Source organism: Hyperolius riggenbachi, chromosome 4 (assembly GCF_040937935.1).
Source record: "Hyperolius riggenbachi isolate aHypRig1 chromosome 4, aHypRig1.pri, whole genome shotgun sequence".
NCBI classification, from domain to species: domain Eukaryota; kingdom Metazoa; phylum Chordata; class Amphibia; order Anura; family Hyperoliidae; genus Hyperolius; species Hyperolius riggenbachi.
Window position 1 is genome coordinate 3413407 of NC_090649.1, and position 22224 is coordinate 3435630.

General features: G+C 51.4%; 1 protein-coding gene across 1 annotated transcript in view; it reads left to right on the top strand.

The window, feature by feature from the left end:
- Positions 1 to 22224, top strand: part of GPN1 (GPN-loop GTPase 1) — a 127144-nt gene that overhangs the window by 57080 nt on the left and 47840 nt on the right. The window contains exons 9-11 of the mRNA XM_068279816.1: positions 4652 to 4798; positions 5442 to 5524; positions 17760 to 17799. Coding sequence (XP_068135917.1) covers positions 4652 to 4798; positions 5442 to 5524; positions 17760 to 17799 — 270 coding nt within the window. The remainder of the gene's footprint in view (positions 1 to 4651; positions 4799 to 5441; positions 5525 to 17759; positions 17800 to 22224) is intronic.

Here is a 22224-nt window from a genome sequence, read left to right on the forward strand (position 1 = left end):
ACAGACAGTACTGCAGTGGCACAGAGTGAGCTGCCGTCCTTGTACAGACAGTACTGCAGTGGCACAGAGTGAGCTGCCGTCCTTGTACACACAGTACTGTATGAGCGCAGAGTGAGCTGCCGTCCTTCTACAGGCAGTACTGTATGAGCGCAGAGTGAGCTGCCGTCCTTGTACAGGCAGTACTGTATGAGCGCAGAGTGAGCTGCCGTCCTTGTACAGACAGTACTGTATGAGCGCAGAGTGAGCTGCCGTCCTTGTACAGACAGTACTGTATGAGCGCAGAGTGAGCTGCCGTCCTTGTACAGACAGTACTGTATGAGCGCAGAGTGAGCTGCCGTCCTTGTACAGGCAGTACTGTATGAGCGCAGAGTGAGCTGCCGTCCTTGTACAGACAGTACTGTATGGGCGCAGAGTGAGCTGCCGTCCTTGTACAGACAGTACTGTATGAGCGCAGAGTGAGCTGCCGTCCTTGTACAGACAGTACTGTATGAGCGCAGAGTGAGCTGCCGTCCTTGTAGAGACAGTACTGTATGAGCGCAGAGTGAGCTGCCGTCCTTGTACAGACAGTACTGTATGGGCGCAGAGTGAGCTGCCGTCCTTGTACAGACAGTACTGTATGAGTGCAGAGTGAGCTGCCGTCCTTGTAGAGACAGTACTGTATGAGCGCAGAGTGAGCTGCCGTCCTTGTACAGACAGTACTGTATGAGCGCAGAGTGAGCTGCCGTCCTTGTACAGACAGTACTGTATGAGCGCAGAGTGAGCTGCCGTCCTTGTACAGACAGTACTGTATGGGCGCAGAGTGAGCTGCCGTCCTTGTACAGACAGTACTGTATGAGCGCAGAGTGAGCTGCCGTCCTTGTACAGACAGTACTGTATGGGCGCAGAGTGAGCTGCCGTCCTTGTACAGACAGTACTGTATGGGCGCAGAGTGAGCTGCCGTCCTTGTACAGACAGTACTGTATGAGCGCAGAGTGAGCTGCCGTCCTTGTACAGACAGTACTGTATGAGCGCAGAGTGAGCTGCCGTCCTTGTACAGGCAGTACTGTATGAGCGCAGAGTGAGCTGCCGTCCTTGTACAGACAGTACTGTATGGGCGCAGAGTGAGCTGCCGTCCTTGTACAGACAGTACTGTATGAGCGCAGAGTGAGCTGCCGTCCTTGTAGAGACAGTACTGTATGAGCGCAGAGTGAGCTGCCGTCCTTGTACAGACAGTACTGTATGGGCGCAGAGTGAGCTGCCGTCCTTGTAGAGACAGTACTGTATGAGCGCAGAGTGAGCTGCCGTCCTTGTACAGACAGTACTGTATGAGCGCAGAGTGAGCTGCCGTCCTTGTACAGACAGTACTGTATGAGCGCAGAGTGAGCTGCCGTCCTTGTACAGACAGTACTGTATGAGCGCAGAGTGAGCTGCCGTCCTTGTACAGACAGTACTGTATGAGCGCAGAGTGAGCTGCCGTCCTTGTACAGACAGTACTGTATAGGCGCAGAGTGAGCTGCCGTCCTTGTACAGACAGTACTGTATGAGCGCAGAGTGAGCTGCCGTCCTTGTAGAGACAGTACTGTATGAGTGCAGAGTGAGCTGCCGTCCTTCTACAGACAGTACTGTATGAGCGCAGAGTGAGCTGCCGTCCTTGTAGAGACAGTACTGTATGGGCGCAGAGTGAGCTGCCGTCCTTGTACAGACAGTACTGTATGAGTGCAGAGTGAGCTGCCGTCCTTCTACAGACAGTACTGTATGAGTGCAGAGTGAGCTGCCGTCCTTGTAGAGACAGTACTGTATGAGCGCAGAGTGAGCTGCCGTCCTTGTACAGACAGTACTGTATAGGCGCAGAGTGAGCTGCCGTCCTTGTACAGACAGTACTGTATGAGCGCAGAGTGAGCTGCCGTCCTTGTACAGACAGTACTGTATGAGCGCAGAGTGAGCTGCCGTCCTTGTACAGACAGTACTGTATGAGCGCAGAGTGAGCTGCCGTCCTTGTACAGACAGTACTGTATGAGCGCAGAGTGAGCTGCCGTCCTTGTACAGGCAGTACTGTATGAGCGCAGAGTGAGCTGCCGTCCTTGTAGAGACAGTACTGTATGGGCGCAGAGTGAGCTGCCGTCCTTGTACAGACAGTACTGTATGAGTGCAGAGTGAGCTGCCGTCCTTCTACAGACAGTACTGTATGAGTGCAGAGTGAGCTGCCGTCCTTGTAGAGACAGTACTGTATGAGCGCAGAGTGAGCTGCCGTCCTTGTACAGACAGTACTGTATAGGCGCAGAGTGAGCTGCCGTCCTTGTACAGACAGTACTGTATGAGCGCAGAGTGAGCTGCCGTCCTTGTACAGACAGTACTGTATGAGCGCAGAGTGAGCTGCCGTCCTTGTACAGACAGTACTGTATGAGCGCAGAGTGAGCTGCCGTCCTTGTACAGACAGTACTGTATGAGCGCAGAGTGAGCTGCCGTCCTTGTACAGGCAGTACTGTATGAGCGCAGAGTGAGCTGCCGTCCTTGTACAGACAGTACTGTATGAGCGCAGAGTGAGCTGCCGTCCTTGTACAGACAGTACTGTATGAGCGCAGAGTGAGCTGCCGTCCTTGTACAGACAGTACTGTATGAGCGCAGAGTGAGCTGCCGTCCTTGTACAGACAGTACTGTATGAGCGCAGAGTGAGCTGCCGTCCTTGTACAGGCAGTACTGTATGAGTGCAGAGTGAGCTGCCGTCCTTGTACAGACAGTACTATATGAGTGCAGAGTGAGCTGCCGTCCTTGTACAGACAGTACTGTATGAGCGCAGAGTGAGCTGCCGTCCTTGTACAGACAGTACTGTATGAGTGCAGAGTGAGCTGCCGTCCTTGTACAGACAGTACTGTATGAGTGCAGAGTGAGCTGCCGTCCTTGTACAGACAGTACTGTATGAGTGCAGAGTGAGCTGCCGTCCTTGTACAGACAGTACTGTATGAGTGCAGAGTGAGCTGCTGTCCTTGTACAGACAGTACTGTATGAGTGCAGAGTGAGCTGCCGTCCTTGTACAGACAGTACTGTATGAGCGCAGAGTGAGCTGCCGTCCTTGTACAGACAGTACTGTATGAGCGCAGAGTGAGCTGCCGTCCTTGTACAGACAGTACTGTATGAGTGCAGAGTGAGCTGCCGTCCTTGTACAGACAGTACTGTATGAGTGCAGAGTGAGCTGCCGTCCTTGTAGAGACAGTACTGTATGAGTGCAGAGTGAGCTGCTGTCCTTGTACAGACAGTACTGTATGAGTGCAGAGTGAGCTGCCGTCCTTGTACAGACAGTACTGTATGAGCGCAGAGTGAGCTGCCGTCCTTGTACAGACAGTACTGTATGAGCGCAGAGTGAGCTGCCGTCCTTGTACAGACAGTACTGTATGAGTGCAGAGTGAGCTGCCGTCCTTGTACAGACAGTACTGTATGAGCGCAGAGTGAGCTGCCGTCCTTGTACAGACAGTACTGTATGAGCGCAGAGTGAGCTGCCGTCCTTGTACAGACAGTACTGTATGAGTGCAGAGTGAGCTGCCGTCCTTGTACAGACAGTACTGTATGAGTGCAGAGTGAGCTGCCGTCCTTGTAGAGACAGTACTGTATGAGTGCAGAGTGAGCTGCTGTCCTTGTACAGACAGTACTGTATGAGTGCAGAGTGAGCTGCCGTCCTTGTACAGACAGTACTGTATGAGCGCAGAGTGAGCTGCCGTCCTTGTACAGACAGTACTGTATGAGCGCAGAGTGAGCTGCCGTCCTTGTACAGACAGTACTGTATGAGTGCAGAGTGAGCTGCCGTCCTTGTACAGACAGTACTGTATGAGCGCAGAGTGAGCTGCCGTCCTTGTACAGACAGTACTGTATGAGCGCAGAGTGAGCTGCCGTCCTTGTACAGACAGTACTGTATGAGCGCAGAGTGAGCTGCCGTCCTTGTACAGACAGTACTGTATGAGCGCAGAGTGAGCTGCCGTCCTTGTAGAGACAGTACTGTATGAGCGCAGAGTGAGCTGCCGTCCTTGTACAGACAGTACTGTATAGGCGCAGAGTGAGCTGCCGTCCTTGTACAGACAGTACTGTATGAGCGCAGAGTGAGCTGCCGTCCTTGTACAGACAGTACTGTATGAGTGCAGAGTATATGAACTCTTCCCAGCTGAAGTTAATCACAGCTGTGTGAATACTGGAGTTCCTGCGCTCCTCCATACACCGGCCATTAGCATGTGGTCACGGCATCGGGTCTGTTGCTTTGCGGGGAACCTCTGTGGGCCAACAGCTGCCAGCAGAGTCATCTGACAGGATGGGGAATGGTCTGTCTGCATTGAGCTCAAGACAAAAGTAATGTATCACTGGCAGACAGACATGATCGATCAGCTCTGTGGTTGGACAGAATTGAGGCAGCGGTAATCTCTGGCAGACAGACATAATCGATCACAGCTTTGGAGCCAGAACCTTCTGCCATGCTGCCCCTACCCTTTGGATCTCCCAGCCACACTCATTCAGGACAGCTCCATCCCTAAAGTTGATTGATGGGCCACCAGTTTAGTCTGGCATTTGTAGATCATGTAGGTTTTCCTCTGTAGGACAGTCCAACCCCCAGCTACTCGCTGGTCTGAGACAGGTCTGCGCTTTGGCAAATGTTGGTTTTGAATATTTTATAGGCCTCTTTCTCTTGCAGACAGACATAATCGATCACAGCTTTGCAGTGGAGTGGATGCAGGACTTTGAGACGTTCCAGGATGCTCTGAACCAGGAGACGTCATATGTCAGCAACCTGACCCGATCCATGAGCCTGGTGCTGGATGAGTTCTACAACTCCCTGCGGGTAATGTGCTATCCTGTGTGTGTACCCGGTCCCCGCGGCCAACCATGACTGGTCCCTGCGCTCCGCCGTGCCCTGGTCCCTGTGCCCCACCACGCCCCGGTCTCTGCACCACGCCCCGGTCTCTATACCACGCCCCAGTCTCTGCGCTCTGCCACTCCCTGTCTCTATACCACGCCCCGGCCCCTGCACCCCGCCGTGCTCCAGCCCCTGCGCCCCGCCGTGCCCCGGCCTCTGCGCCCCGCCGTGCCCCGGCCTCTGCACCACGCCCCGGTCTCTGCACCACGCCCCGGTCTCTGCACCACGCCCCGGTCTCTGCACCACGCCCCGGTCTCTGCACCACGCCCCGGTCTCTATACCACGCCCCGGCCCCTGCACCCCGCCGTGCCCCAGCCTCTGCGCCCCCGGCCGTGCCCTCAACCTCTGCGCCCCCGGCCTCTGCGCCCCCGGCCGTGCCCCGGCCTCTGCGCCCCGCCGTGCCCCAGGCTCTGCGCCCCGTCGTGCCCCGGTCTCTGCGCCCCGGTCTCTGCACTCTGCCACTCCCTGTCTCTGCACCACTCCCCAGTCTCTGCACTCCGCCACGCCCGGTCCCTGCGCCCCACCAGATATGGTCCTGACGCACTGTATTCCCTCCTCTCTCCTCCAGGTGGTCGGTGTGTCGGCAGTTACCGGTGCCGGGATGGAGGAGTTTTTTGTGAAGCTTAAAGAAGCTGCAGAGGAATATGAGAAGTAAGTCGTTGTCCGAAGTGTTGGGATGTTCCCTGGTATAGTGATGGGCTGTCTGGGGAGGTGTTGGTCTTCCCTGGTATAGTGATGGGCTGTCCGGGGAGGTGTTGGGATCTTCCCTGGTATAGTGATGGGCTGTCCGGGGAAGTGTTGGGATGTTCCCTGGTATAGTGATGGGCTGTCTGGGGAGGTGTTGGTCTTCCCTGGTATAGTGATGGGCTGTCTGGGGAGGTGTTGGTCTTCCCTGGTATAGTGATGGGCTGTCTGGGGAGGTGTTGGTCTTTGTTAGGAACTCTGGAGGTACAATCCTTTATATTGTGAAGGATTAAAAACACAGTCCTTTTTCAGGGTAATCCACCTTACCCACCGACACTTATTTATAACTTTAGAAAAGGACTATATAGACTAATGCAATCTCAGAGAGGCAAAAAAGAACTCTGAAAAATATTTATTGACACATATAGAAAAACATCAAAAACACATGATTCTTCAGCATCACAATGATTGTTTTTTAAGATACATAAGGTAGATTTGAGTTGACCAATGGTTGTAGCTTTACGGGTATTAAACTTCAAGGCAACGACACATGTTCGTTTCGGGCTTTTTTTGTAAAATTGTATGCGCCCTTCATCAGGCCGTGATACCCAATTCTAAAAATGAAGACAATACATAACAACACATTAAAATCACAAAGTACAATTGATCAAGTGCGACAGAAAAACTGTCGTACAAAAAAGAGACCACCACCTAGAAAGGTTCATAGCATGTACATCAGGTTCAATCCAAGAACCTACATGCATGGATCAGACCAAAGATTTGTGAAGAGCTTATAGAAGAATGTGTCAAGATGAGGATAGAAGTAAAGATGGAAAAAGAATAAGAGCCCAAGAACAGAGTAAACCACAGTAAACCAACTTCCTGGGGACTAGTAAATATCAGTCACCATATTCCTAAGTTGGTTACCAGAAAGAGGTGTAAAGTATATAACACATGAATTGTGACTGGACCAGAGATTTTGAAAAAATGGTGAAAAATCAACAAACCTGTGAAGCTCAACCGAAAGGGGACCAATCAGGCAACAAAGGCCGAATGCTGGGGGGGGCGTCTGAGCTTACCAGACCCACAAAATCTAGAATAAAATTATAAAAAATATGTATAGAAACCCAGCAAAGCTCATCCCAATATGGTAGAGTGCCCAAGTATGTAACACACAGCCAGACCTCCCATATACCAAAGGAAAGGAACCCTGTCATATGTATAGTTAAACCTGGGCCATCTTGATATAACATTCAACATGTGAGCACGTATATAGGCTCACACAAAGGCGTGACCCAAAGTCAAACAGCCATAAATATATAAATACCAACAACACCTCTATATAGTTATCTATTTCCATATATTATATCCATGCATATTCCTACCTGGGGCAGCTTATCTAGATTGTGCTTAAAAAAAACTTTAATCACAAGCACAACTATGTATGCAAAAACATATAGGTAATGTACACAAAGCATTATGCAGTCACTATATATAGTGCAAAGCAGACCATTGGCATTAAGTATCCATGACAAGAAGAACAGTTAATCTACAAAGGAGATAAAAAATCAATAATAAAGGGTATATGGACGGATTTACCTTTCCACCGGCTGGAGACAAATGCTGCAAGGTGGGAACCCAGTTAGAAATGACATCCCCTGCCATTTAAATATCCCACCAGGCACTGCTGTCTATTGGAGGCAACCAATCCAGAGCTTAGCAAAAACGGACCCACCCTGGAGCGCATCTCCACGTAAACAGCGGCTCATAAGAGGCAGTGGAGAAGACGTCGCCCCCTCCCACCGGAAGCGACGTCAGGCTCTTCAGAGACCAATAGGGATACGGCTAGTAGCCATGCTGGAACGCAGAAGGAAGTAAACAGGTCAAGCCTGCAATAGGGGCGCGGCTGGTGACCACGCTGAGGCGCAGGAGGAAGCGAGTGTGTCAAAATCCAAAGGCACCAATGGGGAGACAGCTCATAACCACGCTGGAGCGCAGGAGGAAGTAAGTATACGCTAGAGATACCGATAGGGATATACTATACAATAAACTACTCATAGCCACGCAGGAGCGCAGAGAGAGGTATGTATAAAGGGGAATGGCTCCCATATAACATCTGATCATAAAGACAGCACACTGACACGACAGAGACATCCTTAGATGTTGCAAGAAAAACGGGAAACATCACTAAAAAACTAATTTAAAGGGACATATCAGAATTACCTCAATGTCACCATATAAGCCATCCCTGCATACATAGAGATCTCACCAGTATAAAACACCAAGAAAAGCAGAATGGAGAACAAGCCATATGTCACACGCCCAGGCACCCCCACCAGAGATGGAGAGCTGGAACCCAAAACATCGGATGAGCCCACAAAGGTAATATTGGTCAATAATCAATAACCCATGGTCCAGATTTCTTCTAAGAGAGGGAGCTGTAAGAAAAAAAGCGAAAAGAATTTCAACACAAAACTTTCAAGTAAACACAATTTATTTCATACAAACAGACATATAGAATACAGTCGTGTCCAAATGGGCACGACAGTTAGTCTAAAGTGGTCTATATTCAGCATTGAGTCCAGCTGGAGTCAGTGTCTGTAAGAATCTGATCCAGCGGGCCTCTTTATGTAGTAAAATTAGTTCTCTATTTCCACCCCTTCTTGGTGGGGGGACTATATCTAGGACGCAAAATCTCAGCTGATTCGCCGAATGGCCCATAGAGACAAAATGCTGAGCCACCGGGGAATCAATCTGAGATGGATCTAAATTGCGCCTCAGCGCAACATTAATTCTGAAGGTAATGAACAAGTAGAGGCATACATTAAAGTAGTGAAACGGGATATTGCTAAATTAGAGTCAGAATTCAAAAGAGGGCATACTCCCTATGTGAAACATAATTTCAGTCGAGCTGAGAAGGAGGCGCTGTTTAACCTTAAGAAAAATTCCTCTATTGTTGTGAAACCAGCTGATAAGGGTGGGGCTGTTGTGGTGATGAATAGAGATGACTATGTGTCAGAAATTTTAAGACAGCTTAATGATGAGAGTGTATATCGAAAGTTAGATGTGGACCCAACATGTGTGTTTTTGAAGGAGCTTAAAGTTATCTTGTGTGATGCATTGGACAGCAATATTATAGACCAGAAATTATTTGAATATCTCTACAATGACAAACCTGTCACCCCGGTCATCTATTGCTTGCCCAAAATCCACAAGAGACTTGATCAACCACCCGGGAGACCCATCGTGGCTGGGTGTGACTCAGTGTTTAGTCATACTGCTATTTTTCTAGATAAGGTACTTAGAAAGTACATGCTCAATCAGAAATCGTACATTAGGGACACATCGGACTTCATTAATCAAATGAGCGAGTTAGTTCTGCCACATGAGAACTGCCTACTCATTACGCTTGACATTGAGTCGCTCTATACATGCATCCCACACACTGAGGGTAAGGCAGCTATACGACAGTCCCTTCTAGGTGACCTTACGGTTGGCGGATTACAGGTTGAATTCATCATGTCCCTTCTAGAGTTGGTACTTGAGAGGAATTTTTTCCTCTTCCAGGATACATTCTATCTTCAACAAAGAGGATCCTCGATGGGTTCTAATGTAGCTCCTGTGTATGCCAATCTATTTGTGGAGAGGTTCGAGGAGGATTGGGTATACCGCAATGATCTTTTTAAAAAATACGCCTGTATTTGGCGTAGATACATTGACGATATCTTTTTGATCTGGGCGGGGCCCCGGTCCTCCTTTGACCTCTTCTACAATGAACTCCAGGGAGCCTCTACCGCCTTGAAATTTACCTTCAGTGTTGATGCATCACAGATTGCGTTTCTTGATGTGAATGTATGCAGACGGGGTCGGCTATTGTCGTTTGACCTATTCTCTAAACCTACGGATCGAAATACTCTCTTGGACTTTCATAGTTTCCATCCTAGGTCTTTAAGAGAGTCATTACCCAAGTCACAGCTTATGCGGGTACGTCGAATTGTTAGTGATGAACAACAAGTAGAAAGACGTATGTCTGGGATGACATCCAAATTTGTTGATAGACATTACCCTAAAAAATTGGTTGAACGCATCAAAAGAGATGTAATGAAATACGAACGAATTGAATTGTTGAAAAAATCCCGTAAAAACATGGGTAATGACAAACAGGAACGTATGATTTTAGCTACGTCCTTTAGTACACTATCCTCTAGGGTTGTGGATGTGGTCAGGCGGCACTGGCCTATCCTGCGGTCTATCAGTGCTGAAATACCGGCCTTCAAACAGACACCTATGGTAGCCTATAAGAGGGCGCAGTCAATCAGGGACCATTTGATCAGGGCAGATATGGGGTCCTGTAAGGGTGGGACTCAGAGACTTCTGGCACCTGTGCGCAAGGGTACGTTCCCGTGTCTACACTGTTCGTGTTGCCAGTTGGTTTTAAAGGGGAGAAGCATTAACCACCCCATGAAAGGGTTCCCAGTTAAATTTTCCCATTTTGCCACATGTGATACTGAATTTGTGGTATATGGTATTAAGTGCCCATGTGGCAAGATGTATGTAGGGGAAACTACTCGTTCCGTTAAGGAGCGCATCATTGAGCACAGGTCCAGAATTAATGTTGCGCTGAGGCGCAATTTAGATCCATCTCAGATTGATTCCCCGGTGGCTCAGCATTTTGTCTCTATGGGCCATTCGGCGAATCAGCTGAGATTTTGCGTCCTAGATATAGTCCCCCCACCAAGAAGGGGTGGAAATAGAGAACTAATTTTACTACATAAAGAGGCCCGCTGGATCAGATTCTTACAGACACTGACTCCAGCTGGACTCAATGCTGAATATAGACCACTTTAGACTAACTGTCGTGCCCATTTGGACACGACTGTATTCTATATGTCTGTTTGTATGAAATAAATTGTGTTTACTTGAAAGTTTTGTGTTGAAATTCTTTTCGCTTTTTTTTCTTACAGCTCCCTCTCTTAGAAGAAATCTGGACCATGGGTTATTGATTATTGACCAATATTACCTTTGTGGGCTCATCCGATGTTTTGGGTTCCAGCTCTCCATCTCTGGTGGGGGTGCCTGGGCGTGTGACATATGGCTTGTTCTCCATTCTGCTTTTCTTGGTGTTTTATACTGGTGAGATCTCTATGTATGCAGGGATGGCTTATATGGTGACATTGAGGTAATTCTGATATGTCCCTTTAAATTAGTTTTTTAGTGATGTTTCCCGTTTTTCTTGCAACATCTAAGGATGTCTCTGTCGTGTCAGTGTGCTGTCTTTATGATCAGATGTTATATGGGAGCCATTCCCCTTTATACATACCTCTCTCTGCGCTCCTGCGTGGCTATGAGTAGTTTATTGTATAGTATATCCCTATCGGTATCTCTAGCGTATACTTACTTCCTCCTGCGCTCCAGCGTGGTTATGAGCTGTCTCCCCATTGGTGCCTTTGGATTTTGACACACTCGCTTCCTCCTGCGCCTCAGCGTGGTCACCAGCCGCGCCCCTATTGCAGGCTTGACCTGTTTACTTCCTTCTGCGTTCCAGCATGGCTACTAGCCGTATCCCTATTGGTCTCTGAAGAGCCTGACGTCGCTTCCGGTGGGAGGGGGCGACGTCTTCTCCACTGCCTCTTATGAGCCGCTGTTTACGTGGAGATGCGCTCCAGGGTGGGTCCGTTTTTGCTAAGCTCTGGATTGGTTGCCTCCAATAGACAGCAGTGCCTGGTGGGATATTTAAATGGCAGGGGATGTCATTTCTAACTGGGTTCCCACCTTGCAGCATTTGTCTCCAGCCGGTGGAAAGGTAAATCCGTCCATATACCCTTTATTATTGATTTTTTTATCTCCTTTGTAGATTAACTGTTCTTCTTGTCATGGATACTTAATGCCAATGGTCTGCTTTGCACTATATATAGTGACTGCATAATGCTTTGTGTACATTACCTATATGTTTTTGCATACATAGTTGTGCTTGTGATTAAAGTTTTTTTTAAGCACAATCTAGATAAGCTGCCCCAGGTAGGAATATGCATGGATATAATATATGGAAATAGATAACTATATAGAGGTGTTGTTGGTATTTATATATTTATGGCTGTTTGACTTTGGGTCACGCCTTTGTGTGAGCCTATATACGTGCTCACATGTTGAATGTTATATCAAGATGGCCCAGGTTTAACTATACATATGACAGGGTTCCTTTCCTTTGGTATATGGGAGGTCTGGCTGTGTGTTACATACTTGGGCACTCTACCATATTGGGATGAGCTTTGCTGGGTTTCTATACATATTTTTTATAATTTTATTCTAGATTTTGTGGGTCTGGTAAGCTCAGACGCCCCCCCCAGCATTCGGCCTTTGTTGCCTGATTGGTCCCCTTTCGGTTGAGCTTCACAGGTTTGTTGATTTTTCACCATTTTTTCAAAATCTCTGGTCCAGTCACAATTCATGTGTTATATACTTTACACCTCTTTCTGGTAACCAACTTAGGAATATGGTGACTGATATTTACTAGTCCCCAGGAAGTTGGTTTACTGTGGTTTACTCTGTTCTTGGGCTCTTATTCTTTTTCCATCTTTACTTCTATCCTCATCTTGACACATTCTTCTATAAGCTCTTCACAAATCTTTGGTCTGATCCATGCATGTAGGTTCTTGGATTGAACCTGATGTACATGCTATGAACCTTTCTAGGTGGTGGTCTCTTTTTTGTACGACAGTTTTTCTGTCGCACTTGATCAATTGTACTTTGTGATTTTAATGTGTTGTTATGTATTGTCTTCATTTTTAGAATTGGGTATCACGGCCTGATGAAGGGCGCATACAATTTTACAAAAAAAGCCCGAAACGAACATGTGTCGTTGCCTTGAAGTTTAATACCCGTAAAGCTACAACCATTGGTCAACTCAAATCTACCTTATGTATCTTAAAAAACAATCATTGTGATGCTGAAGAATCATGTGTTTTTGATGTTTTTCTATATGTGTCAATAAATATTTTTCAGAGTTCTTTTTTGCCTCTCTGAGATTGCATTAGTCTATATAGTCCTTTTCTAAAGTTATAAAAAAGAGGTGTTGGTCTTCCCTGGTATAGTGATGGGCTGTCTGGGGAGGTGTTGGTCTCCCTGGTATAGTGATGGGCTGTCCGGGGAGGTGTTGGTCTCCCTGGTATAGGGATGGGCTGTCTGGGGAGGTGTTGGTCTTCCCTGGTATAGTGATGGGCTGTCTGGGGAGGTGTTGGTCTCCCTGGTATAGTGATGGGCTGTCCGGGGAGGTGTTGGTCTCCCTGGTATAGGGATGGGCTGTCTGGGGAGGTGTTGGTCTTCCCTGGTATAGTGATGGGCTGTCTGGGGAGGTGTTGGTCTCCCTGGTATAGTGATGGGCTGTCCGGGGAGGTGTTGGTCTCCCTGGTATAGGGATGGGCTGTCTGGGGAGGTGTTGGTCTTCCCTGGTATAGGGATGGGCTGTCTGGGGAGGTGTTGGTCTTCCCTGGTATAGGGATGGGCTGTCTGGGGAGGTGTTGGTCTTCCCTGGTATAGGGATGGGCTGTCTGGGGAGGTGTTGGTCTTCCCTGGTATAGTGATGGGCTGTCCGGGGAGGTGTTGGTCTCCCTGGTATAGTGATTGGCTGTCTGGGGAGGTGTTGGTCTTCCCTGGTATAGTGATGGGCTGTCCGGGGAGGTGTTGGTCTCCCTGGTATAGTGATTGGCTGTCCGGGGAGGTGTTGGTCTCCCTGGTATAGTGATGGGCTGTCTGGGGAGGTGTTGGTCTCCCTGGTATAGTGATGGGCTGTCCGGGGAGGTGTTGGTCTCCCTGGTATAGTGATGGGCTGTCCGGGGAGGTGTTGGTCTTCCCTGGTATAGGGATGGGCTGTCTGGGGAGGTGTTGGTCTTCCCTGGTATAGGGATGGGCTGTCCGGGGAGGTGTTGGGGTCTTCCCTGGTATAGTGATGGGCTGTCCGGGGAGGTGTTGGTCTTCCCTGGTATAGTGATGGGCTGTCTGGGGAGGTGTTGGTCTCCCTGGTATAGTGATGGGCTGTCCGGGGAGGTGTTGGTCTCCCTGGTATAGGGATGGGCTGTCTGGGGAGGTGTTGGTCTTCCCTGGTATAGGGATGGGCTGTCTGGGGAGGTGTTGGTCTTCCCTGGTATAGGGATGGGCTGTCTGGGGAGGTGTTGGTCTTCCCTGGTATAGGGATGGGCTGTCTGGGGAGGTGTTGGTCTTCCCTGGTATAGTGATGGGCTGTCCGGGGAGGTGTTGGTCTCCCTGGTATAGTGATTGGCTGTCTGGGGAGGTGTTGGTCTTCCCTGGTATAGTGATGGGCTGTCCGGGGAGGTGTTGGTCTCCCTGGTATAGTGATTGGCTGTCCGGGGAGGTGTTGGTCTCCCTGGTATAGTGATGGGCTGTCTGGGGAGGTGTTGGTCTTCCCTGGTATAGTGATGGGCTGTCTGGGGAGGTGTTGGTCTTCCCTGGTATAGTGATGGGCTGTCTGGGGAGGTGTTGGTCTTCCCTGGTATAGTGATGGGCTGTCTGGGGAGGTGTTGGTCTCCCTGGTATAGTGATGGGCTGTCTGGGGAGGTGTTGGTCTCCCTGGTATAGTGATGGGCTGTCTGGGGAGGTGTTGGTCTTCCCTGGTATAGTGATGGGCTGTCTGGGGAGGTGTTGGTCTCCCTGGTATAGTGATGGGCTGTCCGGGGAGGTGTTGGTCTCCCTGGTATAGGGATGGGCTGTCTGGGGAGGTGTTGGTCTTCCCTGGTATAGTGATGGGCTGTCTGGGGAGGTGTTGGTCTCCCTGGTATAGTGATGGGCTGTCCGGGGAGGTGTTGGTCTTCCCTGGTATAGTGATGGGCTGTCTGGGGAGGTGTTGGTCTTCCCTGGTATAGTGATGGGCTGTCTGGGGAGGTGTTGGTCTTCCCTGGTATAGTGATGGGCTGTCTGGGGAGGTGTTGGTCTCCCTGGTATAGTGATGGGCTGTCCGGGGAGGTGTTGGTCTCCCTGGTATAGGGATGGGCTGTCTGGGGAGGTGTTGGTCTTCCCTGGTATAGTGATGGGCTGTCTGGGGAGGTGTTGGTCTCCCTGGTATAGTGATGGGCTGTCCGGGGAGGTGTTGGTCTTCCCTGGTATAGTGATGGGCTGTCTGGGGAGGTGTTGGTCTTCCCTGGTATAGTGATGGGCTGTCCGGGGAGGTTTTGGTCTTCCCTGGTATAGTGATTGGCTGTCCGGGGAGGTGTTGGTCTCCCTGGTATAGTGATTGGCTGTCTGGGGAGAGTCCGGCCATCACTGGACCAAGTGGAGTTATAGAAGGTCCTGAGTGATCAGCAACATGCACAATAATACAGTCACAACATGAGCCAGTGCACCACTGTCCCCCACCCACTAACACAAATCAGCCGCACTACAACTATGTCCACTAGAGGGAAACCTATTGCATAAGAAGGAACGCTCCAGTCCTCGCCCCACTTGCATACGACATGCTGACTCTCATTCACTCAGCCTTCACGCCCCAAATTGCTGCTCCGATGGCCTAAATATGTGGGGCCGTCAGAGATGGAACTCCCGACAGTCCTGAATGGTGGTGGTCCTCCATCTCACTTCACCTGTAGGGCAGATCCACAGGTCCCTTCCTGGTCGGGCTCAGTGTGTTTCTGAGTTGCTGCTAGCTCCACCCTGTGTGTCTGCATCACCCGCCATACATGAGCCAATGGTAGGGCAGATCCACAAGTCCCTTCTGGTCGGGCTTGGTGTGTGTGTCTGACTCACTGCTAGCTCTGCCCTTTGTCTGCATCACCCACCCTGCACGAGCCAATGGTAGGGCAAATCCACAGATCCCTTCCTGGTCGGGTCGGTGTGTGTCTGAGGCACTGCTAGCTCCGCCTTGCGTGTCTGCGTCACCCGCCCTGCATGAGCCAATGGCAGGATAGATCCCTTCCTGGTCGGGCTCAGTGTGTGTATGAGGTGCTGCTAGCTCCGACCTGTGTCTGCATCACCCACCCTGCATGAGCCAATGGTAGGACAGATCCCTTCCTGGTTGGGCTCAGTGTGCGTCTGAGGTGCTGATAGCTCCGCCCTTTGTCTGCATCACCCACCCTGCATGAGCCAATGGTAGGACAGATCCCTTCCTGGTTGGGCTCAGTGTGCATCTGAGGTGCTGCTAGCTCCGCCCTTTGTCTGCATCACCCACCCTGCATGAGCCAATGGTAGGACAGATCCCTTCCTGGTTGGGCTCAGTGTGCGTCTGAGGTGCTGCTAGCTCCGCCCTGTGTCTGCGTCACCCGCCCTGCATGAGCCAATATTAGGTCAAATCCACAGGTCCCTTCCTGGTCGGGCTCGGTGTGTCTGAGGCACTGCTAGCTCCGCCTTGCTTGTCTGCGTCACCCGCCCTGCATGAGCCAATGGCAGGGCAAATCCACAGGTCCCTTCCTGGTCGGGCTCGGTGTGTCTGAGGCACTGCTAGCTCCGCCTTGCTTGTCTGCGTCACCCGCCCTGCATGAGCCAATGGCAGGGCAAATCCACAGGTCCCTTCCTGGTCGGGCTCGGTGTGTCTGAGGCACTGCTAGCTCCGCCTTGCTTGTCTGCGTCACCCGCCCTGCATGAGCCAATGGCAGGGCAAATCCACAGGTCCCTTCCTGGTCGGGCATGGTGTGTCTGAGGCACTGCTAGCTCCGCCTTGCTTGTCTGCGTCACCCGCCCTGCATGAGCCAATGGCAGGGCAAATCCACAGGTCCCTTCCTGGTCGGGCATGGTGTGTCTGAGGCACTGCTAGCTCCGCCTTGCTTGTCTGCGTCACCCGCCCTGCATGAGCCAATGGCAGGGCAAATCCACAGGTCCCTTCCTGGTCGGGCTCGGTGTGTGTCTGACGCATCGCTAGCTCCGCCCTGCATGTCCATGTGTGAGTCACCTGCCCTGCATAAGCCAGTGGTAGTGCGGCTGGTCCAGCCTCCACCCCGCCCATATTTATAGGGGGTGGGAGGACAGTGGTGCACCAGCTCAAGTTGATTGCTCTGGCCATGCCAGCACAGGTGTTGTGCATTATGTGGTATTGATACGGTCGCTCCTGCAGGGAAACTTGCAGCACTGCCGATGTTAGGATAGTGCCCTATATAATATTGTTCATACACACACCTGTCATTGGCGTCTCCATAATTGCCATACCTCAATACACCACATGGGGGAGCTGTTACATTCCTGCACATCTATTAATTGCTTTACCTCTGTACACCACATGGGGGAGCTGTTACATTGCTGCACATCTGTGTAATTGTCATACCTCTGTACACCACATGGGGAGCTGTTACATTCCTGCACATCTGTTATTGCCGTACCTCTGTACACCACATGGGGGAGCTGTTACATTCTTGCACATCTGTGTAATTGTCATACCTCTGTACACCACATGGGGAGCTGTTACATTCCTGCACATCTGTTATTACCATACCTCTGTACACCACATGGGGGAGCTGTTACATTCTTGCACATCTGTGTAATTGTCATACCTCTGTACACCACATGGGGGAGCTGTTACATTCCTGCACATCTGTGTAATTGTCATACCTCTGTACACCACATGGGGGAGCTGTTACATTCTTGCACATCTGTGTAATTGCCATACCTCTGTACACCACATGGGGGAGCTGTTACATTCCTGCACATCTGTTATTGCCATACCTCTGTACACCACATGGGGGAGCTGTTACATTCTTGCACATCTGTGTAATTGCCATACCTCTGTACACCACATGGGGGAGCTGTTACATTCTTGCACATCTGTGTAATTGTCATACCTCTACACCACATGGGGAGCTGTTACATTCCTGTTCATCTGTTATTGCCGTACCTCTGTACACCACATGGGGGAGCTGTTACATTCTTGCACATCTGTGTAATTGTCATACCTCTGTACACCACATGGGGGAGCTGTTACATTCCTGCACATCTGTTATTGCCATACCTCTGTACACCACATGGGGGAGCTGTTACATTCTTGCACATCTGTGTAATTGTCATACCTCTGTACACCACATGGGGGAGCTGTTACATTCCTGCACATCTGTTATTGCCGTACCTTTATACTCCACATGGGGGCAGCGCATCACCCTACCACACGTGTGATGCTGTGTCCGTTTATCCCACAGGGACACTGTGTTCCCTTTGCACTACATAAAGGGGTGCTGTATCAATACGGTAATAGCCTTGTCTGCTTTGTCCACAGAGAGTACCGGCCAGAATATGAGCGTCTGCGCAGAGCTGCGGTAAGTCACTGATTCAACTGGTCCCCCTAACCAACTGGCAATAGTAATTGTACTGTACAGGGAGTGCAGAATTATTAGGCAAATGAGTATTTTGACCACATCATCCTCTTTATGCATGTCGTCTTACTCCAAGCTGTATAGGCTCGAAAGCCAGGGTTGCTGTCACGAGTTACGAGTGTCACGAGTACTGTGTTTTACGACCATTTTTACGCGGTTACGCACTCGTACTCGGGACTCGTGACGGCAAAGTTTTACGAGTGCATGATTCGCATGCACTCGTGACGGGTACGCGTCACGACTCGTAAACTCGTACGCATGAGTCGTGACGCGTTTCGTGACGCGTTCGTTACGCGATGGGCCAATCAGAGGGCCCCAGGCCTCTGACTAGAACCAATGAGAGGAGGGGAGCCTGTGCCCTCCCCTCCTGTATATAAGGCAGCAGCAGCCATGTTGTCAGCTTGTCTTTGCTAGACTCCTACAGTACTGAGAGCATCTCCAGCGCTGTAGTTCAGTAAGTTAGCAAAGGCATCACTGTCTGTGTCAAAAACAGATCGTTTTTACTGCATTACTGTACACTAACTGATTGCTGTAATAGATATTTAGCTAGGTAGTATAGTTATTTGTCATTGCAGTCAGTCAGTTAGTGTCTCAGTGATTGTATTGTGCTTAGTGTAGGATAGGGCCTAGCTGTTTCCCCCCACCCCTTTACCTTTTTTTTTTCTTTGCGTGAGCCGTGAGATCATGTCTGGAAGCAGGGGCAGCAGCAGTCATCGCAGCAGAGGGAGGAGGGGCAGTGCCATCGCTTCCGCCAGCAGCAGGTTGCGTTTGGCTGAGGGGGAGGCCGCAGAGGTGCAGCGCATAGCGCCCATTTTTGGCCAGACTCGCCGTGCCATACAGGAGGGCCAGGTACCGGCTATTGTGGAGTTGATGGCGATGCAGCAGTCCACCAGTGGTTCCAGACGGACCACAACAGTGACCAGCACCCCGGCCACCAGCGGACACCCGCCACTGCTTGATGCCATGTCCACCCCAGCGGCCAGCAGCGATCCTGAAATGGACGTCAGCTCGCTGACGTTAAGCCCAGCATCAGCCAGTACTCTGACAGCAGTAGTGGATGAAATTGAGGGGATGGTGGGTCCCGTTGATCAGGAGGGCTTTGGGGATGAGCCTGAGGCAGGGTATGTGGGGAGAGAAGAGGTGGTTGGAGGGTCACAGGAGGAGCTTTTTGAGCATGAAAATTCCGACCTGGATTATGATGATGATGATGATCCAGTGTTGGACCCACTATTTGTGCCCAGCTTCTCCCCCCAGGACAGCGAGGAAGAGGAGGAGGAGGAGGTTGTGGTCGTGCAGCCTTGCAGCAGAATGCCAGAGTCAGACAGGCGTGGTAGTTTGGAGCAGGCACAGCCCGCTGCTTCAACGGCCACCACCACCCCCACAATCCCCAACAACACAACCAGCAGCACCACAATTCAGTTGCAAAGCAGTGGGAGGCGACAGCAGCAGCAGCAGCAGGCACCCCCTTCCGGCCGTAAGGGGCAATTTACTTCCCCTATATGGAACCACTTTACTGTTTCCACTGTTGACGAGACCTTGGCAGTGTGCAAGCACTGCAAAGTGGTAAAAAGTCGTGGTCGCAATCCGTCGAGGTTGGGTACCTCCTGCCTCCAGGCCCATCTGAGGAGTGATCACAGGGCTCTGTATGAACAGTTTTTGACTGTGAGGGATGCTGCGCGTGGTCAGCCTTCAACAACAACAGCAGCAGCAGCAGCAGCAGCAACAGCAGGAGTGCGTCCACGCACTGCTCCCTCCAGTGCTGTGTCGAGAGCTCTCCCCACCACTGAGCTCCAAGGCAGCCAAAGCTCTGAGGCATCATCTTCTCCCTCCACAGCTCTCTCCTCAGCTTCCCAGGCAGCAGGCAAACGCCAGAGCCTGCTGAGCGAGACATTCCCTGGTGTGACCAAGGCGCTTCCTCCCAGCCACCGTCGCATCAGGCAGCTGAACGGGTTGCTGGCCCGTGCAATGTGCTCGCAGCTGCTGCCTTATTCTATTGTGCAGCCGGGGAGTGATATACACGCTCTGCTCCAATGCGCAGCCCCGGAGTGGCCCATCCCCAGCCGCCACTTCTTCTCCTGTACGGCCATCCCAGCACTGCACCAGTCTGTGGTGAACATTGTGGCCCGCTCGCTCGATCATGCCGTGGGCGAGCGGGTCCATATCACCATGGACTCCTGGACGAGCCGTTTTGGGACAGACCGCTACCTGTCCTTCACGGCTCACTGGGTGAGCTTGGCGGAAGTGGGGGAAGGGTCAGCAGCAGCAGCATCGGGCACAGCAGCAGCACTGTGGGTGGTGCCACCACGCGGGATCAGGGGAGAAGCAGCAGGCTCCTCTGATCCATCTCCTTCCTCGTGCACATTGGCAAAACGGCCCCGCCTCCACAACAGCAGCGTGAAGCCCCGCCTTTGCCAAGCGCTGCTGGAGATGAGAGCCATGGGTGCTGCGAAGCTCACGGCCAGCGTGGTCCTTAAAGCCCTTAGGGAGCAGGAGAGCAGATGGTTGAGCAACCGAGGCCTCAGGGTCGGATTGGTGGTGTCCGATAATGGGGCCAACATGATTGCCGCCATCAAGCAGGGGAACCTGGACCACATCCCCTGTTTGGCCCATGTCCTGAACCTGGTGGTGCAGAGGTTCCTGCGCACCTACCAGGGGATGGGCGATCTGCTGGAGGTGGCAAGGAACACAGTCCGCCATTTCCGCCGCTCTCCAGCAGCCTCAGCACGCCTGGCCATTCTGCAGCAGGAAGAGGGCCTGCCACCACACCGCATGCTCAACGATGTACCGACTCGGTGGAACTCCACACTGTGCATGTTGGAGCGGCTCCTCAAACACCGGAGGGCCGTGAATCGGTACATCGGTGACTTGCTGTGCTCCCCCGGATCCTCAGCACTGCAAGTCATCACAAACGCACAGTGGGGTCTGATGCAGCAGGTGGCCCTTGTTCTGGCTCCATTCCTCCAGGGGACCGAGGAGGTGAGCCGAGAACAGACCTCACTGTGCGAGTGGGTGCCCCTTGTCTGCCTGCTGGACAGGGCAGTTTTTGACCTGCTGGAACAGGGGAAGGCAGCCCTGGGCCAGCTAGATCTGCAGCAGGAAATGTCAACATCTGAGGGTGAGGAGGAAGAGGAGGAGGTGGAGGTCCCTGACCTTGCTGCAGATGAGGGGGAGGAAGGAAGCGCAGCAGAATTGGAGCGTGGGTGGAACAGGCGGGAAGAGGCACAACGGGCAGAGGAGGAGGACAGGCATGTTGTAGCTGGCCATTTTGATGCAGACGTGGCTGCTGTGGCTAACCTCTTCCCCCTGGCTGCCCACATGCTGCGCTGCCTGTGCAGAGACCCCAGGGTGGTTCAGATGCGTAAGAGGGAGGACATCTGGATCACCCTGATGCTGGACCCTCTACTGAAAGGCAAGCTGGGCCAGTTCATGCAGGGGGGAGACCAAGAACAACAAACAAGGGCATTACAGCAGGCCCTTGTTCGCAGACTGGAGGAAGCCTTCCCCCAGCCTTGCACTCCCCCCCTGCACCTGTCCAGCAAACCCAGCAGCAGGCGCCTGCACCCAGCAGCAGCAGCAGGCGGCCAGGGGACCTGCGCAACCTGAAAAGGCAAATGTACAGTGTGGAGTTGCCTACAGAGGAGGTGCGTGGAGCATCAGCAGCAGCATCCTCCACCAGTCAGCACCAACGCTTCACTTGAATGGTGTCTGACTATATGGGGTCCTTCAGCGGGCTGGACACTGAGGCCCCTGTGGACCCCATGGAGTACTGGGTGAAGATGTTGGGTATTTGGACTGAGCTGGCACAGTACGCCCTGGAACTCCTGTCCTGCCCTCCTTCAAGCGTACTTTCAGAGAGGAGCTTCAGTGCTGCAGGTGGAGTGGTGACTGAGAAACGTTCTCGTCTGTCCACACAGTCGGTGGACAGACTAACGTTCATTAAGATGAACCATGCTTGGGTGGGTGATGATTTTCTGGCCCCTGCTGTTGGCGATAGGAGGAGTAAGAAATGAACTGGCTGGGTTCACCTGTTCACCCTTCAACACCACCACTAACTCCTGCTGCTGGTGCTTCAAAGTGTGGTAGCACCTCCACTAGGGTGTCACACTCGTCATCTGTATATATTGCCACTATATATTTTTATCTCTGCTGCCAGTCTCACCACCAGACTCTATACCTTCATCACCGGATTCTGCTGCTCACTGTGGTAGTACCAGGGTGCCACACTCGTCTTCTGTATATATTGCTACTGTATATATTTGTACCTCTGCTGCCAGTCTCACCACCAGACTACTTACCTTCATCACCGGATTCTGCTCCTAAGTGTGGTAGCACCACAGCCTGGGTGCCACACTCATCTGTATATATTAC